The sequence below is a fragment of the Harpia harpyja genome, chromosome 5 (genome assembly GCF_026419915.1).
Source record: "Harpia harpyja isolate bHarHar1 chromosome 5, bHarHar1 primary haplotype, whole genome shotgun sequence".
NCBI classification, from domain to species: Eukaryota; Metazoa; Chordata; class Aves; order Accipitriformes; family Accipitridae; genus Harpia; species Harpia harpyja.
The window spans coordinates 53,711,652-53,729,288 of record NC_068944.1 but is presented as its reverse complement, the minus strand read 5'-3'; the positions used below and the strand labels follow the sequence as shown (position 1 = coordinate 53,729,288).

Sequence of the window (17,637 nt, the reverse complement as noted above, 5' to 3'; positions counted from 1 at the left end):
TTTCTGTCTTTTAAATGGAAACATTTTTTCCTTGTGATGAGATGTTTCTTCTGCATTAACCTGCTTTATCACCGTGTGCCTCTCTCTGCCCTGCTTTACAGGGACAGACACCCTTGGTGCCAGAGAATGCAGGTGCAGTAAAGCCACACAGTGCCTGGCAACACCATTTTTATTTGAAGTTACACATAATTATCATTGATTTGGAAGTGTGATCTCCTTGATACACAGCCTTACAAGCTAACAGTTTTTTCCCAGAAATGACTTTACAATGTTTGTTATGCCCTCACAGAGATCGAAATGTCATGGTTATAAGCAGTTTTCAGGACTACGCCAGGTTCGTTAAAAGGTCCCCAGACAAGTACTTTTTTGCTTTGTATACTGTCCTGAAAACCTTCTGCTTCCCTTTTTAAGCACCACAATGTCACACTCATTTGAAAATGAGGCACGTGTGGCTACAAACATCCAAAAGTATGTTTACTCCTGACAGCGAGGGCTCAGATTGTCACTCTGGACGCTTACCTGCTCTTCTCAGGATTATCTTCCTTTGCAAGAGAACTGGGTAGCCCAGGGACCAGGTGGTGGGTGCTCACGTACCCTAACCCTGAAACGATTAATTCGAGGGAAGGCTGGAAGTAACTGAAAGTTGTTCCAGTCCTGATGCCAGTCTGGTCCCTCATGGGTGAGGCAGCTGTACCAGAAAACCAAACTGAAAATTAACCCTCTGAGCTGGCACCTTTGATGGAAGGACCAGCAGTGAAGTCCAAGACTGAACTGGCCTCCAGCTTAAACTGTCCTCTGATCCAAGGCTGTCTCTCAACATCACAAACAAATAACATTATATGAGGAATCTTGCACAGACTGCTATTTTTGCTGCCAAGCAGTCTTTCAAGAAATTGTCTCCCAGTCTATCTTTACACTGAATAATTTCATCCACAGAAATGCTTGCTAGTGGTTAAATTATGGCCAAGAATCTACATTCAGCCTGAATTTGCTCAAGTCGATGCATTGTACCACTACTGGAAAATAAGTGTGGTGTCACTCAAAATGGTATTATACTGGAACGTGACCAGGAACAGGATTAGAGCAATATCCTGTGACTGGGAGCAAGGAGTTGAACTGGTTCTACATTTGCTGGAGGCAGCAGAACACCCTGGTAAGAGGCAGTCACTGTGCTGCCTCCACCCCAGCTTCTGGGGGAAGAGATGGCCATCACCACATCAAAAAGAAGAGTGCCTCCCTGCAATCATTTCCCTCCTGGCTGGCAGCAGGTAGCATTGGGAAATGACAGCTTTGGTATTCCCTGGCTCTGCTAACCTCTATTATCACCCAAGCCCTGGAGAGTTCACAGTCAGAGAAGAGGGCTGAGGAAAGCTCTGCTCAACCTCAGTTAAGGCTCTCTTTGGTTCCCAGACAAAAGAGAAGAGGCAAATTAACAACCTGCCCTAGGAAGTTTTTTTGTCCTCATCACTGTGGTGGCAAAATCCAGTTTTATCAGCACTGCTGAGAAAGCTTGCAGTAGCTTGAGTATTAGAGAACATGATGGCTTCCACACAGGACAGCCTTCCAGCTTTCTGTCCTCTCTTCCTAAGGATATACTGAGAAAGTATAAAAAAAAAAAAGAAAGCATCGTCATCAAAGTGGTCATTCTGTACTTTTCCAGCCCTCAGCAGTCAGTAACCTTTCTGTTTGCACCAATATAAGCCCCAAGCAGTCAGTGGGAGACATTATTTGCACAAGCAAATTCACTCATTTCCTAAGAGAGGGCAAAATTCAGGGTGTGACCACAACTCCTTTCTCCTGGCCACAGCTTAGCTGAAGGCCCAGTATGTCAGATTCACCCCAGTGTGATTCCAGGGACTGGTCTGGAATCAATTTGACCCAGTAAGTCTCTTTGATTGCATCAGGCCTTTCAGAAGTTTTGAACAACAAGGATCTAAACAGCAGGCAGCAATCTGCACAAAAACAATCTTTGCAGTTTAAGGATTTTTAAATGTCTGTGCCTTTTTTTTTTTTTTTTTTGTCTTTTTCATTTCAAATGCTTTTCAACTGAGCAAATGCTGCAGCGGGTTCATGGGAGAAGGCCTTGAGGCACCCCTGACTTTGGCACCATTATCCCATAGACACTCCATACATTTTTTGGCACCTTGCAACAGACACATTGACAGCCACAGGATTGATGGAAAGGGAAAGAAGCTGTTTTGCAGTCAAAAGAGAATGTACTCAGATTTCTAAGACCATTTGAAAGAATGCCAGAATGATACTGGATTTCGGCATTCTTAAGCTCCTTTAAGATGATGCAGCAAGTGGTCTTTTCCACATGTGATGATGTATTTCAGGACAAGAGTTTCTTCAAGATTTTCCAAGCCTGTGGGCTCCTGATCCTTTTTCAAATTATAGAGATGATAGCATACCAGGGAGAATTGTGATTAGTTTAAACTCTCCACAGCTGCAAGCGATGAATGTAAAAATTCCACCCAAAAATCCATTTCTTCTGGATTGAATTTACCTACACGACAACGAGTCCTGACCAAGGGACCACTTAAAAGAGCTGGAGCAGCATCAACACTATTTAGTTTCTTCCATCACATCAACCCAGGGAAGGCTCACAACTGTTCTACCCAACACATCTCCCCCAGCAGCACTGCCATGATACAGGCTGGGGTATTAACAGAGCCCCGTGATGCGTGTGGAGGAAAATGGAACGATGAAATAAAAGCTTAAGTACAAGCAAATTCAATCAGGGCTTGCAACTTATTACTTGGAATACCAGGAGAATTGTAAAACACCTTATAACCAAGAGGCTTTGCTTGGAGCTGTTAAGGACCACAGCCCCCAATTCATAACAGGCTGACAATTTTAAATGCTCTTGGCAACGAGGTGGGGGGGGGGGTTAGCACTGAGCTTTCTCTCTCAGCTGACCTGAGGAAATGGCAATGCTTTGTTTTGCTTAACAGGACCTCTCTCTCTCTCTCTAAATTGCTTCCTTGGGTTTCTAATCAAATATAATAATATACAGCATTCACCTCTATCATTTCTCTCAAAGCGTCAGCATTGACAATGCTAACAGTGTGTCCACCTCGAGACATCTGACCTTCCATTTGTCTCTGAAGACAGAGAAGACCGGAGCACACGTTGGGAGACCAGTGACTGACACCTCCTACGTTTGTCTGGATTTATTAACACAGTGATAGGCAAGACCTTGTTTTATGAGACTTTCCTCAAAAATGCTAAATAAAACGCCCCCCCCCCCCCCCCAAAAAAAATCCCACTTTCTTCAGTTGTCTCTTTGTCAAGTGAGGCCTGCAGTACTATGGCACAAAGCCCCAGAAACCCCACTGCCAGGTGGGAGGCGGTGCGGGGCCACAGACACTTCTCTCAGCACCCTGGCTGAAACCAGCCAGAACCGGCCACCCCCCAGCCCAGTACTGCCGGCATCTCACTGTCCACAGCAGAGCCTGCCCCGGCCTCCCCAAACGCTGTCAGGGATGTCTGCTTGGGAGCATACCTATTTTTAAGGGTGCTAGGGCCATTCTCTCCACAAGTGTTTCTAATCTATGCAAAAAAACAGGCTTCTCCCGCAGGATTTAGCGGTGTAACCCTTTCTTTTTACTCTAGGCAGACCAATATACAGCATACTGAACTATATAACAAAAAAATTACACATAAACTCTATTTTATGTCTTTCACTCCACCCCATGAGGAGACATGCCCTAAATACCAAACCATAACCCTCACAGGTGTATCAGGTGATGTTTCCCTGTAACGCTCCAGACGGCGGCCTGGCCGTGCCGCAGCGGCCCGTTCGGGGGCGGCAGGCCGAGGCGGAGCGGCGCGCGGCGGCGGCAGCCTGGGCGGTAACACCTAGTGCGCCGGGAAAACATCCTGCGGCGTGCGTAGTCGTGGCCGAGTGGTTAAGGCGATGGACTAGAAATCCATTGGGGTCTCCCCGCGCAGGTTCGAATCCTGCCGACTACGACGAGAGTCGGTGCACTTCCAGCTTTTTTTTTTTTTTCCTTTTCGTTCATTCCAGACTCCCGGGGCGGCAGGAGGGCCGGGCCGGGCCCCAGCCGCGGTCGAGCTCCCCTGGCGCCCCCTCCCAACCCCACTGGGCGCGGAAACTCCGCCCCTGCCGGCGCCGGGCCGCCTTGGCAACCGCTGGCGGCGGCAAGATGGCGGACGACTTGGACCGGTTACTGGATGAAGTGGAGAGGCGGCTCTGCCGCCTGCCGGGGCGGGAGGTGGCGGGCGGCGACCGGCGCGGCGACGGCGAGGAACAGCAGCAGCAGCAGCAGCAGCAGGAGGAGGAGGCGGCGGCGGCAGCGGCGGCGGCGGCAGCAGCGGCGGCGAAGGAGGGCAGGTTAGCGGTCCCGCGTGGGTCCCGGCGCCCTCACGCACCTCCCCGCCGAGCGGGCGGCCGCTGGCGTGGCGCGCAGCCCGCCCCTCCCCCGCCCTGTGGGGCGGGAGGGGGTCGGCGTCCGGCGGGACCCCTCCGGAGCCGAAAATACCGAGGTTCGGGAGCCGAAACACTGGCCGGCAGTCAACGAGTATCTCCTGTAGTACTTACTTTTAAACACCCAAGTCGTCTGCCAGCGAGCTGAGTTACTTCGGACAGTCTTTGTTGGGAGTATCCCAACCTCGGATTAAATATGGCGTTAAAAGCTACACCAGTTTGTTTGTGAGTTAGGCTCAGGGATTACTTAGCTCCATAACTGACCTCGTGATATATATAAAATATCTATAAATCCTGCGATTTAGAGTAGGAAGAACTTTAGCAGTAGTATTATCAAACATTTTATTCTGTTGATACTTCAGTCATTTATGTATTCTGTTAACCATATCTTCTACAGTAAATGCTTAACTTACACTCCACACTTTCATGTATCTACCTCAAGTTTCACAATTTTGAAAATGCTGGCCTGAATACTGACAGGTTTGGTTGTGACATGGTCACTGCTGACCGTACTGCCAAGCGGTCTGCCACACTGCTGCGGGCCCTCAGGTTTCCATCCCGGCCCTCACAGGTGTCTTTGCTGGCCCTCAGGTTTCCATCCTGGCCCTCACTGGTATCTCAGACTCCCGTTGGAAGGTCTGTGGACCACAGGGGCTTTGCCAAATATCTCCACAGGTGGGCTGCTGAGCGCTTACCCAACAGGCATTTCAGAGTCCCAGACAAGGATCTTGAAGACCCAAATGACTAATGCAAGACGAACAAGCCTGCTACCTTTGGCCACATTACTGGACTTCCCCATTGTTTGCATAATGGTTAGATAAGCACTTAAATTTAGTCAGTCTAGTTATAATATTTTTAAAAATCACAGTTTTTTTCTTTCTCAGGAGTAGATTTGTTCTTGATTGGTTGATGTAACAGTACTACAGGCCTCTTTCTCTGACAAAGAGCTAGCAAACAGCAGACGAGTGACAAGACTCCTCACTTGAGTGAAAGCAAAGTGCAGGTGATCTCTCTAAATACATACAGTTTGGCAGGAATTCCTTCAGAACCCCTGCAGTTGTATAGCGTAAGGAGAGAACTCCCCCTGACCTTTCCATATTCCTGCTGCTGAAGATTAATGTGAAAAATCAGGGCTGCCCAATTTACTGCTCAGTAAGTGCAGCATGGGTTATGTTGTCATTGTTTTATTCAGGGTTGGAAGTGGTTGGAAATAAAAGAAGCAAGCAAAAATAAGGCCTATGATGGGACACTTCAACAGGGAGTGAAAGGCATCGTCCTGCAGTTTACATCTGTCCAGTCATGATTTGGATGGCCTACCTTAGATACTACAGAAATACTAGAGGAAAAAAGCTGTAACTAATTTTGTTTTAACTTACAGTTAGAACTGCTCTGGTCATGCTACGAAATGAAAGTTGATTTGTTTGTTTTTCAGATCAGCTAAACTGTTAATGAGTGCTGGCAGCAGTGAAGAAAATATAGATGACATTATTGATGAAATCTGTAATGACAGCAGCTTTACCAAAACACCTCTGGTGAGTAGGAGTCTGGAGAAATGCAGAACAGATGAGATTCAGCGATGGAAAGAAAAGCACCATAAACTAAAACTGTTTTAAAGCAAAAAATTAACTAAAGCTGTAGGATGAACTTGGAAAATAAAGCAGGAAGGAAAATGCAACAATCCTATAGTGAGGAACAGGAGAGTTAAAAAGAGGTGATCTTACCCAGGCAGTAACAGGCAATTAAAGGAAATGCTAGTTCAAGATAGAGCATAGCATCAGATATCTCAGAATTACGGAATGGTTGAGGTTGGAAGGGACCTCTGGAGGTCATCTGGTCCAACCACCTGCTCAAGCAGGGCTACCTAGAGCTGGTTGCCCAGGACCGTGACCAGACAGCTTTTGAATATCTCCAAGGATGGAGATTCTACAGCCTAAGTAATCTGTTCCAGTGTCTGACCACCCTCACAAGAAGTAAAGAAGTTTTTTCATATGTTTAACCAGAATTTCTTGTATTTCAATTTGTGCCCATTGCCTCTCCTCCTGTCAGTGGGCCTCACTGAGTAGAGTCTGGCTACATCTTCTTTGTTTTTCCCTGTCATGTATTTTTATACATTGATAAGATTCTCCTAACCCTTGTCTTCTCCAGGCTAAAGAATTCCAGCTCTCTACAAATACAGCCTCTACCTGTATGTCAGATGGTCTAAGTCCTTAATCACCATTATGTCCATGTCTCTTTTGTTCTGGGCACAGCACTCCAGACATGTCTATGAGGCCACATCGGGAGTACTGTGTCCAGTTCTGGGCTCCCCAGTACAAGAGAGAGGTGGAGCTACTGGAGAGCCTCCAGCAAAGGGCCGTGGAGATGATTAAGAGACTGGAGTATCTTTCATATGAGGAGAGGCTGGGAGAGCTGGGACTGTTCAGCCTGGAGAAGAGAAGGCTCCAGGGGTATCTTGTCAATGTGTGTAAATACCTGATGGGTGGAGTAAAGAAGGGGCCAGACTCTCTTCTGTAGTGCCTAGTGACAGGACGAGAGGCAATGGGCGCAAACTGAAAGACATGAAATTCCATCTGTACACAAGAAAACACTTTTTTTACTGCGAGGGTGGTCAAACACTGGCACAGGCTGCCCAGAGAGGTTGTGGAGTCTCTGACTGTGGAGATTTTCAAAACTGAACTAGACACAGTCCTGGGCAAGCTGCTGAAGCTGACCCTGCTTTGAGCAGGGGCGGTGGCCTAGATGATCTCAAGAGGTCCCTTGCAATGGTTCTGTGATTCTGTCTCACCAGTGCTGAGTAGAGACCAAGGATCACCTCCCTTGACCTGCTGGCAACATCCCTCCTAATGTAGCCCAGGATGCTGTTGGCCTTCTGTGCTGCAAGGGCACACTGCTGGCTCATGGTCAACTTATCGTTGACTGAATTTCCCACGGCCTTCTATGCAAAGCTGCTTTCCAGCTGGTCAGCCCTCAGCGTGTTCTGGTGCATGAGGGTTATTCCTCCCCAGGGGTGGGAATTTGCATTTCCTCTTAGTTGAACTTCAAGAGATTCCTCTCAGCCCATTTCTGCAGTCTGTTGAGGTCCCTCTGAATGGCAATGCAGTCATCTGGCATGCCAACCACTGCTCCCCATTTTGTATCATCTGCAAATTACTTCTGTTGTTTCACAGCAGGAGATGGTGATGAAGCTGCAAATTTACGTTGTTAAGACAGTCAGAGTGATAGAAGGCATTGAAAATAGATATTCATTTAGGTATCATCAGTAGAAAATTGTATTATTTATACTTCATAACCCCCTGTGCAGATGCTCTTATTTTCATGAGTGACATTGGTTTTGCTTTAGTTGTCTTTGATTTCTTACAGAATGGCTAAGTCTGAACCAACAAAAAACACTTGTATACCGCAATACGTATGTCTGAGTGAGAGCGAGCTACATCAGTAAATTTCCATAATTTTATCATTTTATATCCCTAGGACTTCCCATTTAGGATCTAGAATTCAAGTATTCTAGAAGTCAAATAACATGGTTTATGTGCAGCAAATAACAAACTTTTCAAAGACACTTTATCTTTTTGAATAACGTAGGTCCTTGATGTGTTTTCAGTAAAACAAAAGCTCAAAAAACCTGAGGGAGAAGGTTACTAAATTAAACTGTTTTTAAAAGCAAAATTATTAAAAAGCAGGCATGAAATACTAAGTCTTGATTGTAAAGTCAAAGTGATCGTGTGGTGTTGAATTCCTTCATGCAGAGCTGGGAACTCAGTATGGGAAGAGAAGCCTCATTCCTCATTTAACTGTTACTTCAGCAGCTCTTGTCTCAAAGAGAGTCACAGAACGATAAGCAATAAAATTCCCAAATTCTTAGTCCCCTTCTTCTGTGACTGAGATTTTCTGGCTCCTGCTTATTAAGTAAAACAGAATATTGTTACCTTGCTGTAATGCTGCCTTTTATTCTTTGATTGCTTTTTAAATAGAAACTGAAGTCTAACTCTGCAAGTCTCAGACCTGAAAGCAATAGTGCTGTTGTACAGGCTCATAGGAAAAGGTAAGTAAAAAATGTTTATGTTGAACATAGCTTGATTATAGCTTGTTGTCAGTCTAATAATATTGCTACTGTTAGATCTGTGTTGGCATTAACTAAGAACACCTTGATAATGGAAATTTTAAAATTCTATAGTTTGTAAGCATTTGGATGCTTTGCCTATATTTAATAAATATTATTTTAGAAATACCATACTGTTAAACTAGGAGAAGCATTGTACTACTTTCTCAAAAATGTTTTGCTATAATTTAATATTTTTTAATGAAATCTATATAGATGCTGTCCAGTGTACCTGGGTGGAAGCTCTTCACCATATGGCATAGGAACAAATATTTCAAAAAGGTAGGAAATGTGAAAAAAAAAAAAGTTCTACTTGCTTTATCATTATTTTTATTCACAACTGTGTTTCTGTGGTGGTACAGTGTTCTGCATTTGAACTGGACAGGACAGCCCTATATTCATCTAAACATATGTCTGCCTGTAACTGCAGTTGAAGTCAGCTGGTCCCTTCCAGTCCTTTGTTGTTGACCACTAGATCTTTTGTTCATTTGAGGAGTTGAAAGATGTGTGCAAATGAGACACGAGACTCCAAAAATCAGTAACAGGTAGTTAAGAAAATTGTTGCTGTAGAGTATTGTTATTTTTCCGTGCCTCTCCTCATCTTTCTGTGCAATGCTGAGTATGTGACTTAAATCAGTGGGCTGGTTTAAATCATCCCAGAGCCTGAAATGAAAATAGTCAGAGTGCTTTGCAACTGCAGCTGAACTTAGTAGGAGAGGTACTTTAAAGATTTATCCCCAATATCCTGTAGAATGTTATTGCTTTTCCTTGTGGGATTTTTTGTAGTAATTATGCGTTTGATGCATATTTGGATGCTGGTCAGGTGCCATACCAGTGAGGAAGACTAAAGAGAATATATCAAGAGAATATCAGTTTATTTCATGTATTCTGTGAGGTTAGGAACCTGTAAAAATAATACCTGATCATATAGTTAAAACACATACCATAATGAATGTGCCAGAGATGTCAAAAATTAAGATTACAGGGTAACCTTGCTTCTAGTATTTCTGAGTGAGCGCTGTACTTTAAAACAGTTATGATCTGCGTAGCCTCTCTGATCTTAATAAGCTCTTGGAGCTTTCTGTTCTTTTTTGGCCAGAACGTGTGATCAACTACGTTGTACTGCTTGCGACTTCCGTGTGTCACTTTTCAATGACTACATCTGGGATCAGTCCTGTGATTATCTTTTTTTCAGGTATGTCTGAGGTGGGTTTGGTATTAGTATTGTGTTGCTGTGCTTTGGGGCTTGATATGAATGGAAAAGGTGAAAAGTCCTGAGCACTCCTGTGTTACTTAAAAAGGAGCATGTGTGCAACCCGTTCAGAGATCGGGTGGGAAAGTCTGCAGGGAGAGGGATGCAACGTCTCCCATAATCGTGCCTTTCCATTTCTTCCCCTGTCACTCTACCTCTGTGCTTTTTAAAAAGAATTCAAGTTTCATGGATCAAAAGGCAACGTTACTGCTGAAATGAGCAGACAATCTGTGTGATGGGTTGGCCTCTGGTGTGCCATTGCAGGATGCCTACAAAATGAATGCAGATTTTTCAGCATGTACTTCTCACCGTACCTTCAGTCATACAAACTGTGATTGTTTCAAGTCAGATTTTGTTTTTTTCAGTATCGTTATGTTATATATAACGATACTTTTACCCAGTACTGTAGTAGGCATGCTCCTAATACAGACATCAAATTGGAATGCCTTGGGTTTTAGTAGTCTCTGTATGTGCCCATTAACTGTTGGAGGTAGTGGATGTGTTCAGAGTATGTGCTTGGCCACCAGAGGGTGGACAGCTGGAGAAGAACAGTAGTGGGTACATCATCTCCTTTTCCATTATTTTTCCTGTATTACATGTTAGGTTTTTCCTGTATTTTCCTTCCAGTTTCAAAATGTGTATTTCTCTTTGAATGCAAATCTTATTTTCCCATTACTTAAAGCAGCATTAAAAATACAGTGCTGCACTAGTCTCCTGAGATGAGTTTGGTAACTGGAAAGGTTAAATAAAAATATGATTCTTTTATTTACTCAAAGTCAAAATTATTCTGCTTCTGAGTTCTTGAAGTTAATATTAAAAAAAAAAAAATGAAAGGCATTAGTATCAGATACTTGTAACATTGATTAAAATCTGTAATCTTTAGCAAGATATTTAGCTATTTATTTTGACCAATCTGAAGTTTAAAAAACGAAGTTGAAGATTAAACATTTGCCTTCCATGAATAGGTGTCTGACCTCTTTTTCTAAAAATTCTTCCTTTGATGTTTGTTTTGGGTTTTCTTTATTTAGCTGGACTTGTTAATGTTGTTTCTGAGCAACTGAGTGGTCAGTAATTGATGGCCAGGAGGAGGTCATGAGAGCAGGGATAGCTAAAATGCTAAATCTGTTGTGCTTGATGCTTGCATAGGAATTACTTGTGGTTTGATGTACGTTCTTCCCTCTTGAGGCCATTTCATTTCAGTCACTTTAACAACCATCCTGAATAACAGTTCCTGATGAAAATTTTATCTGTTGTTGTACCCATTCTGCATAGGGGTTTTTACAGTAAGTTTGATAAGATAAATACATTTTTGGATAATTTCTTAACACAACAATTAACTCTATCTAGTTTTCTTCCCAACTCTTTCTCTGGAGGCTCACACAGGGTCTCTAAACCCGACTGAGGACATTGTTTACAAAAACGTCAATCTCCAGTTGATCTGAGAATACAGCAGCTACACACTGAGACTGCTCTCAGGAAAGGATTGTGTTCAAAACTGAATTTAAACACATCCCTAAATTCATTCATGACAATGGTACTCAGAAATGTTCTTAAGAGCTTTTCTGAATTGAAATGGCCTTAGGAATCTTTTTTCTTTAAAAAAAAAATGCATGATCCTAAACTGAACTTACTTGATTGGCAGGAATAACATGCCTGAGCTCAGTAAACTAAGAGCAAAGATGATAAAGAAGAAAGGAGCACGAGCATATGCTTGTCAGTGCAGCTGGAGATCCGTTGATGAATTAACTGACCTCCAAACAGACCAGCAGCTTCGGTGGGTTTGTGGTAAACATGCAGAATGAAGTCCTTTTGTGCATGGTACCTACTTGTGTGGAAACAGGTCATAAACTCAATTTGTGTCCCCCACAGTTTTCTGAGAACAGATGGAAACCTGAATACTTATATCTAGAAATAGATTATAACACCCAGACTTCAACCTGAAAACTTTTTTTCAATTTATCTGTCTTGCAAGCAATGTGGGGAGTTGAATTATTAGAAGAAACAATCAATTTGGAAGCTTTCTAGATGCTAAATGAGGTTAAAGCTTATACTCAGTAGTGTTAAAGAAAGGAAGAGGAAATTGACAGATTTAGGCATGGGGCAAAGCACCTTGAGACTGTTCCTCATATCTAGCAGAGCGCCTTATTTCCCATGTTTGCAGAATCTTGGACTCAAAATGGTGGGTTGGGATACAGCCATGACACACAAGCATATGAATTTCTGCACAGAAATTAATACTGCTGTTCTGCTTTGCTCATAGCTGTTAATGAGCAAGTAGTTATAGATCTCTTAAAAAATTACTGCAAGATCAGCTCTCACCTCGAAGGTTTCAGCACACCCCAAAACTTTACTTTCTTTTAGCCACCAGTAGCCAAAAACTGCAGGTGCTGGAAATTTCCATCCAGTTCCTACTGCTTTCTTCAAAGCACTTTCTGCTGACTAAAGTCTTTTACCACAGTGAATTTCTTGGACTTCCCTTCAGCCTTCACTGCAAGAGGTGAACAAGTTATTGTGCAATTATTAAATACTGTGCAATTTTAAAGAGATTCTGAAGAGTGTATAACTCTTTATCAATATTTTCAAGGGAAAAAAGGCTTAGGCTTTTGAGTGAGAAAATATATATCCCCACTGACATTCAAATTTGGATTTTTTTCAGTTTCAGTTAGCTCTCACTTCAGCTTCACTTCAAAATACTACGTATTCAGAAAGTGTAACTGTCCTGTTTCAACACACTCCCTTCCCCCAGTAACATCGTAAAACTACTTCCAGTATCATGTTACTTGGTGAATTGTCTTGATTACAGTTAATGTCACTATAGTTTATGAGCTCTTTCTTTTCATTCTGTATAAATAACACAGGAGATGGATATGGGTTTTGGGTGGGCAGAGAGGAAGGAAAGGATTACCAGTCCTGGCAATTACTAAATTGAAAAGTGTCTCAAAATGGAAAGTCTGTCAGTATTTTTGCTATGCACTATGTGATACTGTACAGATAAATTCAAAATTACTTTGTGCAATTCTAGCTATACAGAGCCATTTCTTTTTTTGTGAAGTTTTGCTCATGGCCCCAATCTGTACATTTGTTCTTTTTCTGAGCTTTTCCAAAACAATTGCATGATCTTTCTTATAGAGGTCATCTCTTGAACCTGTTGCTTTGTCTGTACCCCTCTGAAAGAGCAGATCTCGGTAGTGACCAGAGGCACAATGTACTCTGCATCCTGCTCACCTTCCCCCTCCATGAGTGTTTTTTTAGAACCTGCAGAGGACCAGCAGTGTGCCTGGGAGGCCTGGCAGTGCTTTACATACACAGTGCTTCGGTGCTTTAGAGTGCATGTTCCAGTGCCACATGCAGCCTTGCTAGTAGGTTCAGAGGTGAGTTGGCTTTGGAGAGGTACTGCTTGGCATAATGGTATAGACATATTTAAGGTCATGTATTGTTTTCAATGCAATTGGTGTTTCAGGCTGAAGTTTCAACTGCTAGAGTCTAAAACTGCAGGTTCAGGAGACAGAGAGACCCAGAGACCAGTTGATTAATACTCAGTCAGCTACTGGAAGAGGTCTGCTTGCATTTCTGTCTTTTGTGAAAAGAATAGCCCGTGTGGACTGTAAGCGGTGTTCCTGGGTTTTCTTCAGGTGGGCCTGAGCGATTTCCAGTCCCAGAGAACATCAGTGCTAATGGTAAGAGAAGAACCCAGCAGTAGTATGTAATTTATTAACAAGCTCTAGAGAAGAAGAAACCTACTTTCCATTCTTCTTCTTGAAGAAGAATGCATTTCAAAAAGTGCTGAGTTGCCTTAGCTTGCCTGTTCCAAGGCCATTTGAAACTGATGACCAAGTAGCCCCGCAGGATGCTCTTTTGGCCTGCATGTGCACTGGAACTTGTGCCACAATGTAGGGAAAAAGTTGGGCTTGCAACTTGTGAGCAGGAAATGGGGAAATCCGAACACCCATCTCAGTTCATGAGTCTTAAGTGACTTGGAAAAGGAGCGTGTCTCCTGTAGCCTGTTTTAAACAAACCAACAGAAATAGTCACCCTCTCTGGAACAGTTTGCACTACGAAGTGTGTGGAGCAAATCATGCAGAAACAAAAGTTCAAGACATCCGTTCTAGTGATTTTTGTGACAAGAATACAGCCTGCAGCACTTCAAAAGCGGAGGCTAGAAAGGAATTGAGACAAAAGGACTAAAAGTGTAGAAGTAAAAAGGATTAGCACGAATATCTATTGACAACATTAGTCAGCATTTCTCCAAGGTCACCTCATCCCTCAGTCTTCTGTTAGCCTGGAGAGTTGTAGAAAGAGAGTTCTTCTGGGTGGAGATTGTTGTCAGGTGATTGTATCACTAATGCCATTAAGACTGCACTCCAAGCACTGAAAATGTTAGGAGATAATCTTTATTGGTAAATGTGTGTGAAAACCTGAGCATTCCCCTGAAATCATCATGCTTATTCAAGTGTAGTTACTTGTTTCTACCCTTGGTCAGAATGGTGGGGTATGACAGCTCTTTGTCCAAGTGAAGTTTTAAACAGGTGCAGAAATAGTGCTTATTGTATTGGTTTTCATTACAGAATTTAGCATATTTCTAGATCTGATAATAGTTACTATGCCATTAAATATAATTATTTTGTTGGAAAGAGGAGTGGTATTAAGTATTTGATTTCCCTTCCTTTACTTTCTTCAGTTACATGTTACAAACCACTCCAAAGTCCTCAAATGAAAAGAATGTAAAGAAAGGTAAAATTAGAGCTTGAATGTTCATTTGATGAAGGTATTGTAAGATTGCACAAGGTTTTCAAGATGTAGCCCAGACCTTAAGTGATATTTCCGTGTCAGTTATCTGAGATAGCAGGGACTATGTAAAGAATTTTGTTTAAGAATGCCATTCAGCTGTTGTCAAACGGAAGTACTGGAGAACAGTTTTGCTATGTATAAATGTGACCATTGTTTTACTCCAGTTTTTTTCTTTGAAAGTAATAATACCATTTCTGTTTGTGAAATGGGCAAGGTGAAAACTTGAGACTTTCATTTTGTTTAGGTGATATGCTTGGAAATTTTTTATTCTGCAGCAGATCCCTCAACAAAACAAAACCAATGAAGGATGACAAAATGAGAATCCACACAAAAGCATTCACTTGGAAATGTAGTCAGTGGTTTAGTGTCATACCAACTTTTCTAAATCTGTGTTCCTGCAGTACTTCTGGATAGGAATCCAATTCAGATGTACATAGTGCATTCTTACAGCTTTTCTTTATCAAATTTTAATGTGCCGTTCTGACCATATCTCACTTGTTTTACCTGCAAACTATGGAGGGTGTCCAACCCAGATGCTGAGTAGAGCTCAGTAGAGTAATTATTAAGGATCTTGCCCTGCCATAAAATTTAACTTACAGAAGCATAATATTATCACACATTGCAAGCTCTGCACTGTATAAAACTGAATAAAGATTTTTTTTTTCTGAGCACCCATTTCAGTTTTGTACTGAAGGTATTCTGCAAATGCTAGGCACTGGAAGCTGCCACTTGCTGAAAGACTGCTCACTTCTCTTGTTTCCTGACATGGGAGTCTTTGGGTCATGTAACCAGCACATGTGGTAGTCAAACAATAGGAGAGGGACTGTGCTGGGAGCTGCGTAGGCAAATTTTTCTTCCTGCCAGGCTCTTTTTGCACAAGACCTGACCAGTTTTGTCTGCTGTGTGACATCTGATAACTGCAGACAGGCCAACCTGTAGGGGATGGAGTAAAGGAGCATCAGGTGCTGCTCATTTGCAAGGGCCACATATGATTCCTGGGACTTGGCATGTGTGCTTCAAGGAATGCATTTTTCAAATGTTGATACTTCAATAAAATGAAAAGTTGGAACAAATCTGAGTTGTGTATTGTGTAAATGCTATTGTGTTGTTCCTATCTAAGAGAAGCCTTATAAAAATTATGTAGGACCATGTTTTCTCTGTCAGAAGGGTTATGAAATGCCCTTAGTACAAAAACACTGTCCAGCTCATAAGAAACAATAAGTACTGTTGTGTGTGTTTTCTCACATCGATGGGGATGCAGCAAATACCTGAGAATTAAATGAGCTTTAACATTCTTTACCAGATAACATGAGGAGAGCACATTAAATTATAGAGAGCTCGTAAAGGTGGCTGCATTTACCACATTTCTTGGATGTTTACCTAGGATAAAAGGTGGAGCCAGCTGCTGTGGAAGGGGGCATATAGCTAAACTCTTGCAGAGTGGGATGCTGGTACCTTTGTGTATCAGTCAAGGCAGGTTTTCACTAGCATCACACTGGTCACTTAAAAGAGGGAGATCAATCAAGGAATCGCAGCATTTGCTGTCCCCTGGATCTCGCTGTAGAAAACCATTCTTAGTACCAGGAAGAAGTTGCTCTACATATGGGAGTTGGAAAAAATGGTATTTCTCCATCATGGAGAAATGCTGCATGGCATACATTAGAGTAACAAACATAAATATTTCCTATACTCCATTCTGAATTTGGACTCCAGGTGTTGGTGCTCTTCAAGCAACAATTACTTCCCAGACTTAGTGGGCAGTGTGGACTCTGTGAGAACACACAGAAAACACCCATTGCCTCAGGAGTACTCCTGACTTACCTTATTGACGACTTGCAGTGTCACAGTGCACCGTTAGAAGGTAGTGACCATGTACGTTTAATTCACATTGACAACTTTTCTGTTGGGTTAGATGTGCTTTAAAAGTATGCAATTTGGGGTAAAATGTGATTATACAATCTAGTCTGTAGAGGGCAGAGGAACACCGTTGAGTGTTACAGTTCGGCTTCTGCTTCACTAATACAAGCTCATACTTCTTTTTTTCTAGAATAATGAAGATTTACATTCAACCAACCGAGGCTGCTTGCATTTGTCTCCTACTAGTGTGATTATAAGTGGGGTAGCCAGATCTGTGGCAACTCCACTTTATTTTTGTGTGACTTCATCCAAATGGTCCTGAAGTGGTCCTTGACCAGTACTAAAGCAGATATTAACTTTTTTAGCTCTCAGCTAAAGAAGCGTAAAAAAAACCCTGTGTCTCTGTGTGTGTATGTAGGTATATGTATGTATATGTTTATCCTCTAATAACATAAGTGGAAAAACTAAATTGCCTCAGGATTTACCTTTCACCCTGCCCAAATTAATTTTCCCTGAAAAGGTTGTTACGTAATTTTGGCAAGTAGAGGTTGTGTATGTTAGGATCTTCTAATGTTCAATACAAAAATTATATGGCACATCACCCAAGATATGAAAAGATGGCAGATCTTAAAAAGGAAATAGTAAAAGGCCAATATTTAGAAATACCAAAAAACTGTTTCTGTCCATGTAGGAAAGCAATGTAGACCAGAGATGCTGCAGAGCAAGCAGTCTGAGAAATGGCAGTGAGAATCGTCTGAAGACCTGCATCCAGCAGTTCATCGGCCATGAGCCATGGCTAAGGTTTTGGTGAAGTCTCACTCTCTGAACTCTCTTCTGGTTCTTTGGGAATCCAGTAAGTGGGAATGCACAAAGCAGATTTATAGTGGATGGAAGTAAATGGGATCTCCGATAACCGGTGAAATTGTGTCTTATTTCTGTAGAAGCGATAAGGTGCTTTTAACTAGAAGCACAAACAGATCTAAACCATGAAACTAGAGTTTGCTTATTTTACTGGTAAAAGAGGGAGTATCATCTAAATTTAGCCTAGTTACACCATAGGTGAGTGATCTCTGTAACACTTCATTTTTTACTTACTTCCTTCCTTCTAATAGGAGAAATAGTTGAACAAAAAGCCTAGTAGAGAAAATAGGAACAAGCAAGGCTGAGTAGCACAGTGTGAGAGGTTGCCTA

The 17,637-nt window shown here is 42.4% G+C and overlaps 2 protein-coding genes and 1 non-coding gene across 3 annotated transcripts in view; 2 read left to right on the top strand and 1 right to left on the bottom strand.

Annotated features, from left to right (window-relative positions):
• PLEKHF2 (pleckstrin homology and FYVE domain containing 2) overlaps positions 1-17,637 on the bottom strand; it is a 237,182-nt gene that overhangs the window by 154,566 nt on the left and 64,979 nt on the right. The gene's annotated exons all lie outside the window — the stretch shown is intronic.
• On the top strand, positions 3,894-3,975 carry TRNAS-AGA (transfer RNA serine (anticodon AGA)). Its single transcript has one exon. It is a non-coding gene; the product is annotated as a tRNA-Ser (tRNA).
• On the top strand, positions 4,051-15,667 carry CFAP418 (cilia and flagella associated protein 418). The gene is made up of 6 exons (XM_052788545.1): positions 4,051-4,357; positions 5,883-5,982; positions 8,422-8,492; positions 8,766-8,831; positions 9,649-9,744; positions 11,444-15,667. The coding sequence occupies exons 1-6, from the start codon at positions 4,170-4,172 to the stop codon at positions 11,601-11,603; spliced, it is 681 nt and encodes a 226-aa protein (XP_052644505.1). The 5' UTR covers positions 4,051-4,169; the 3' UTR covers positions 11,604-15,667.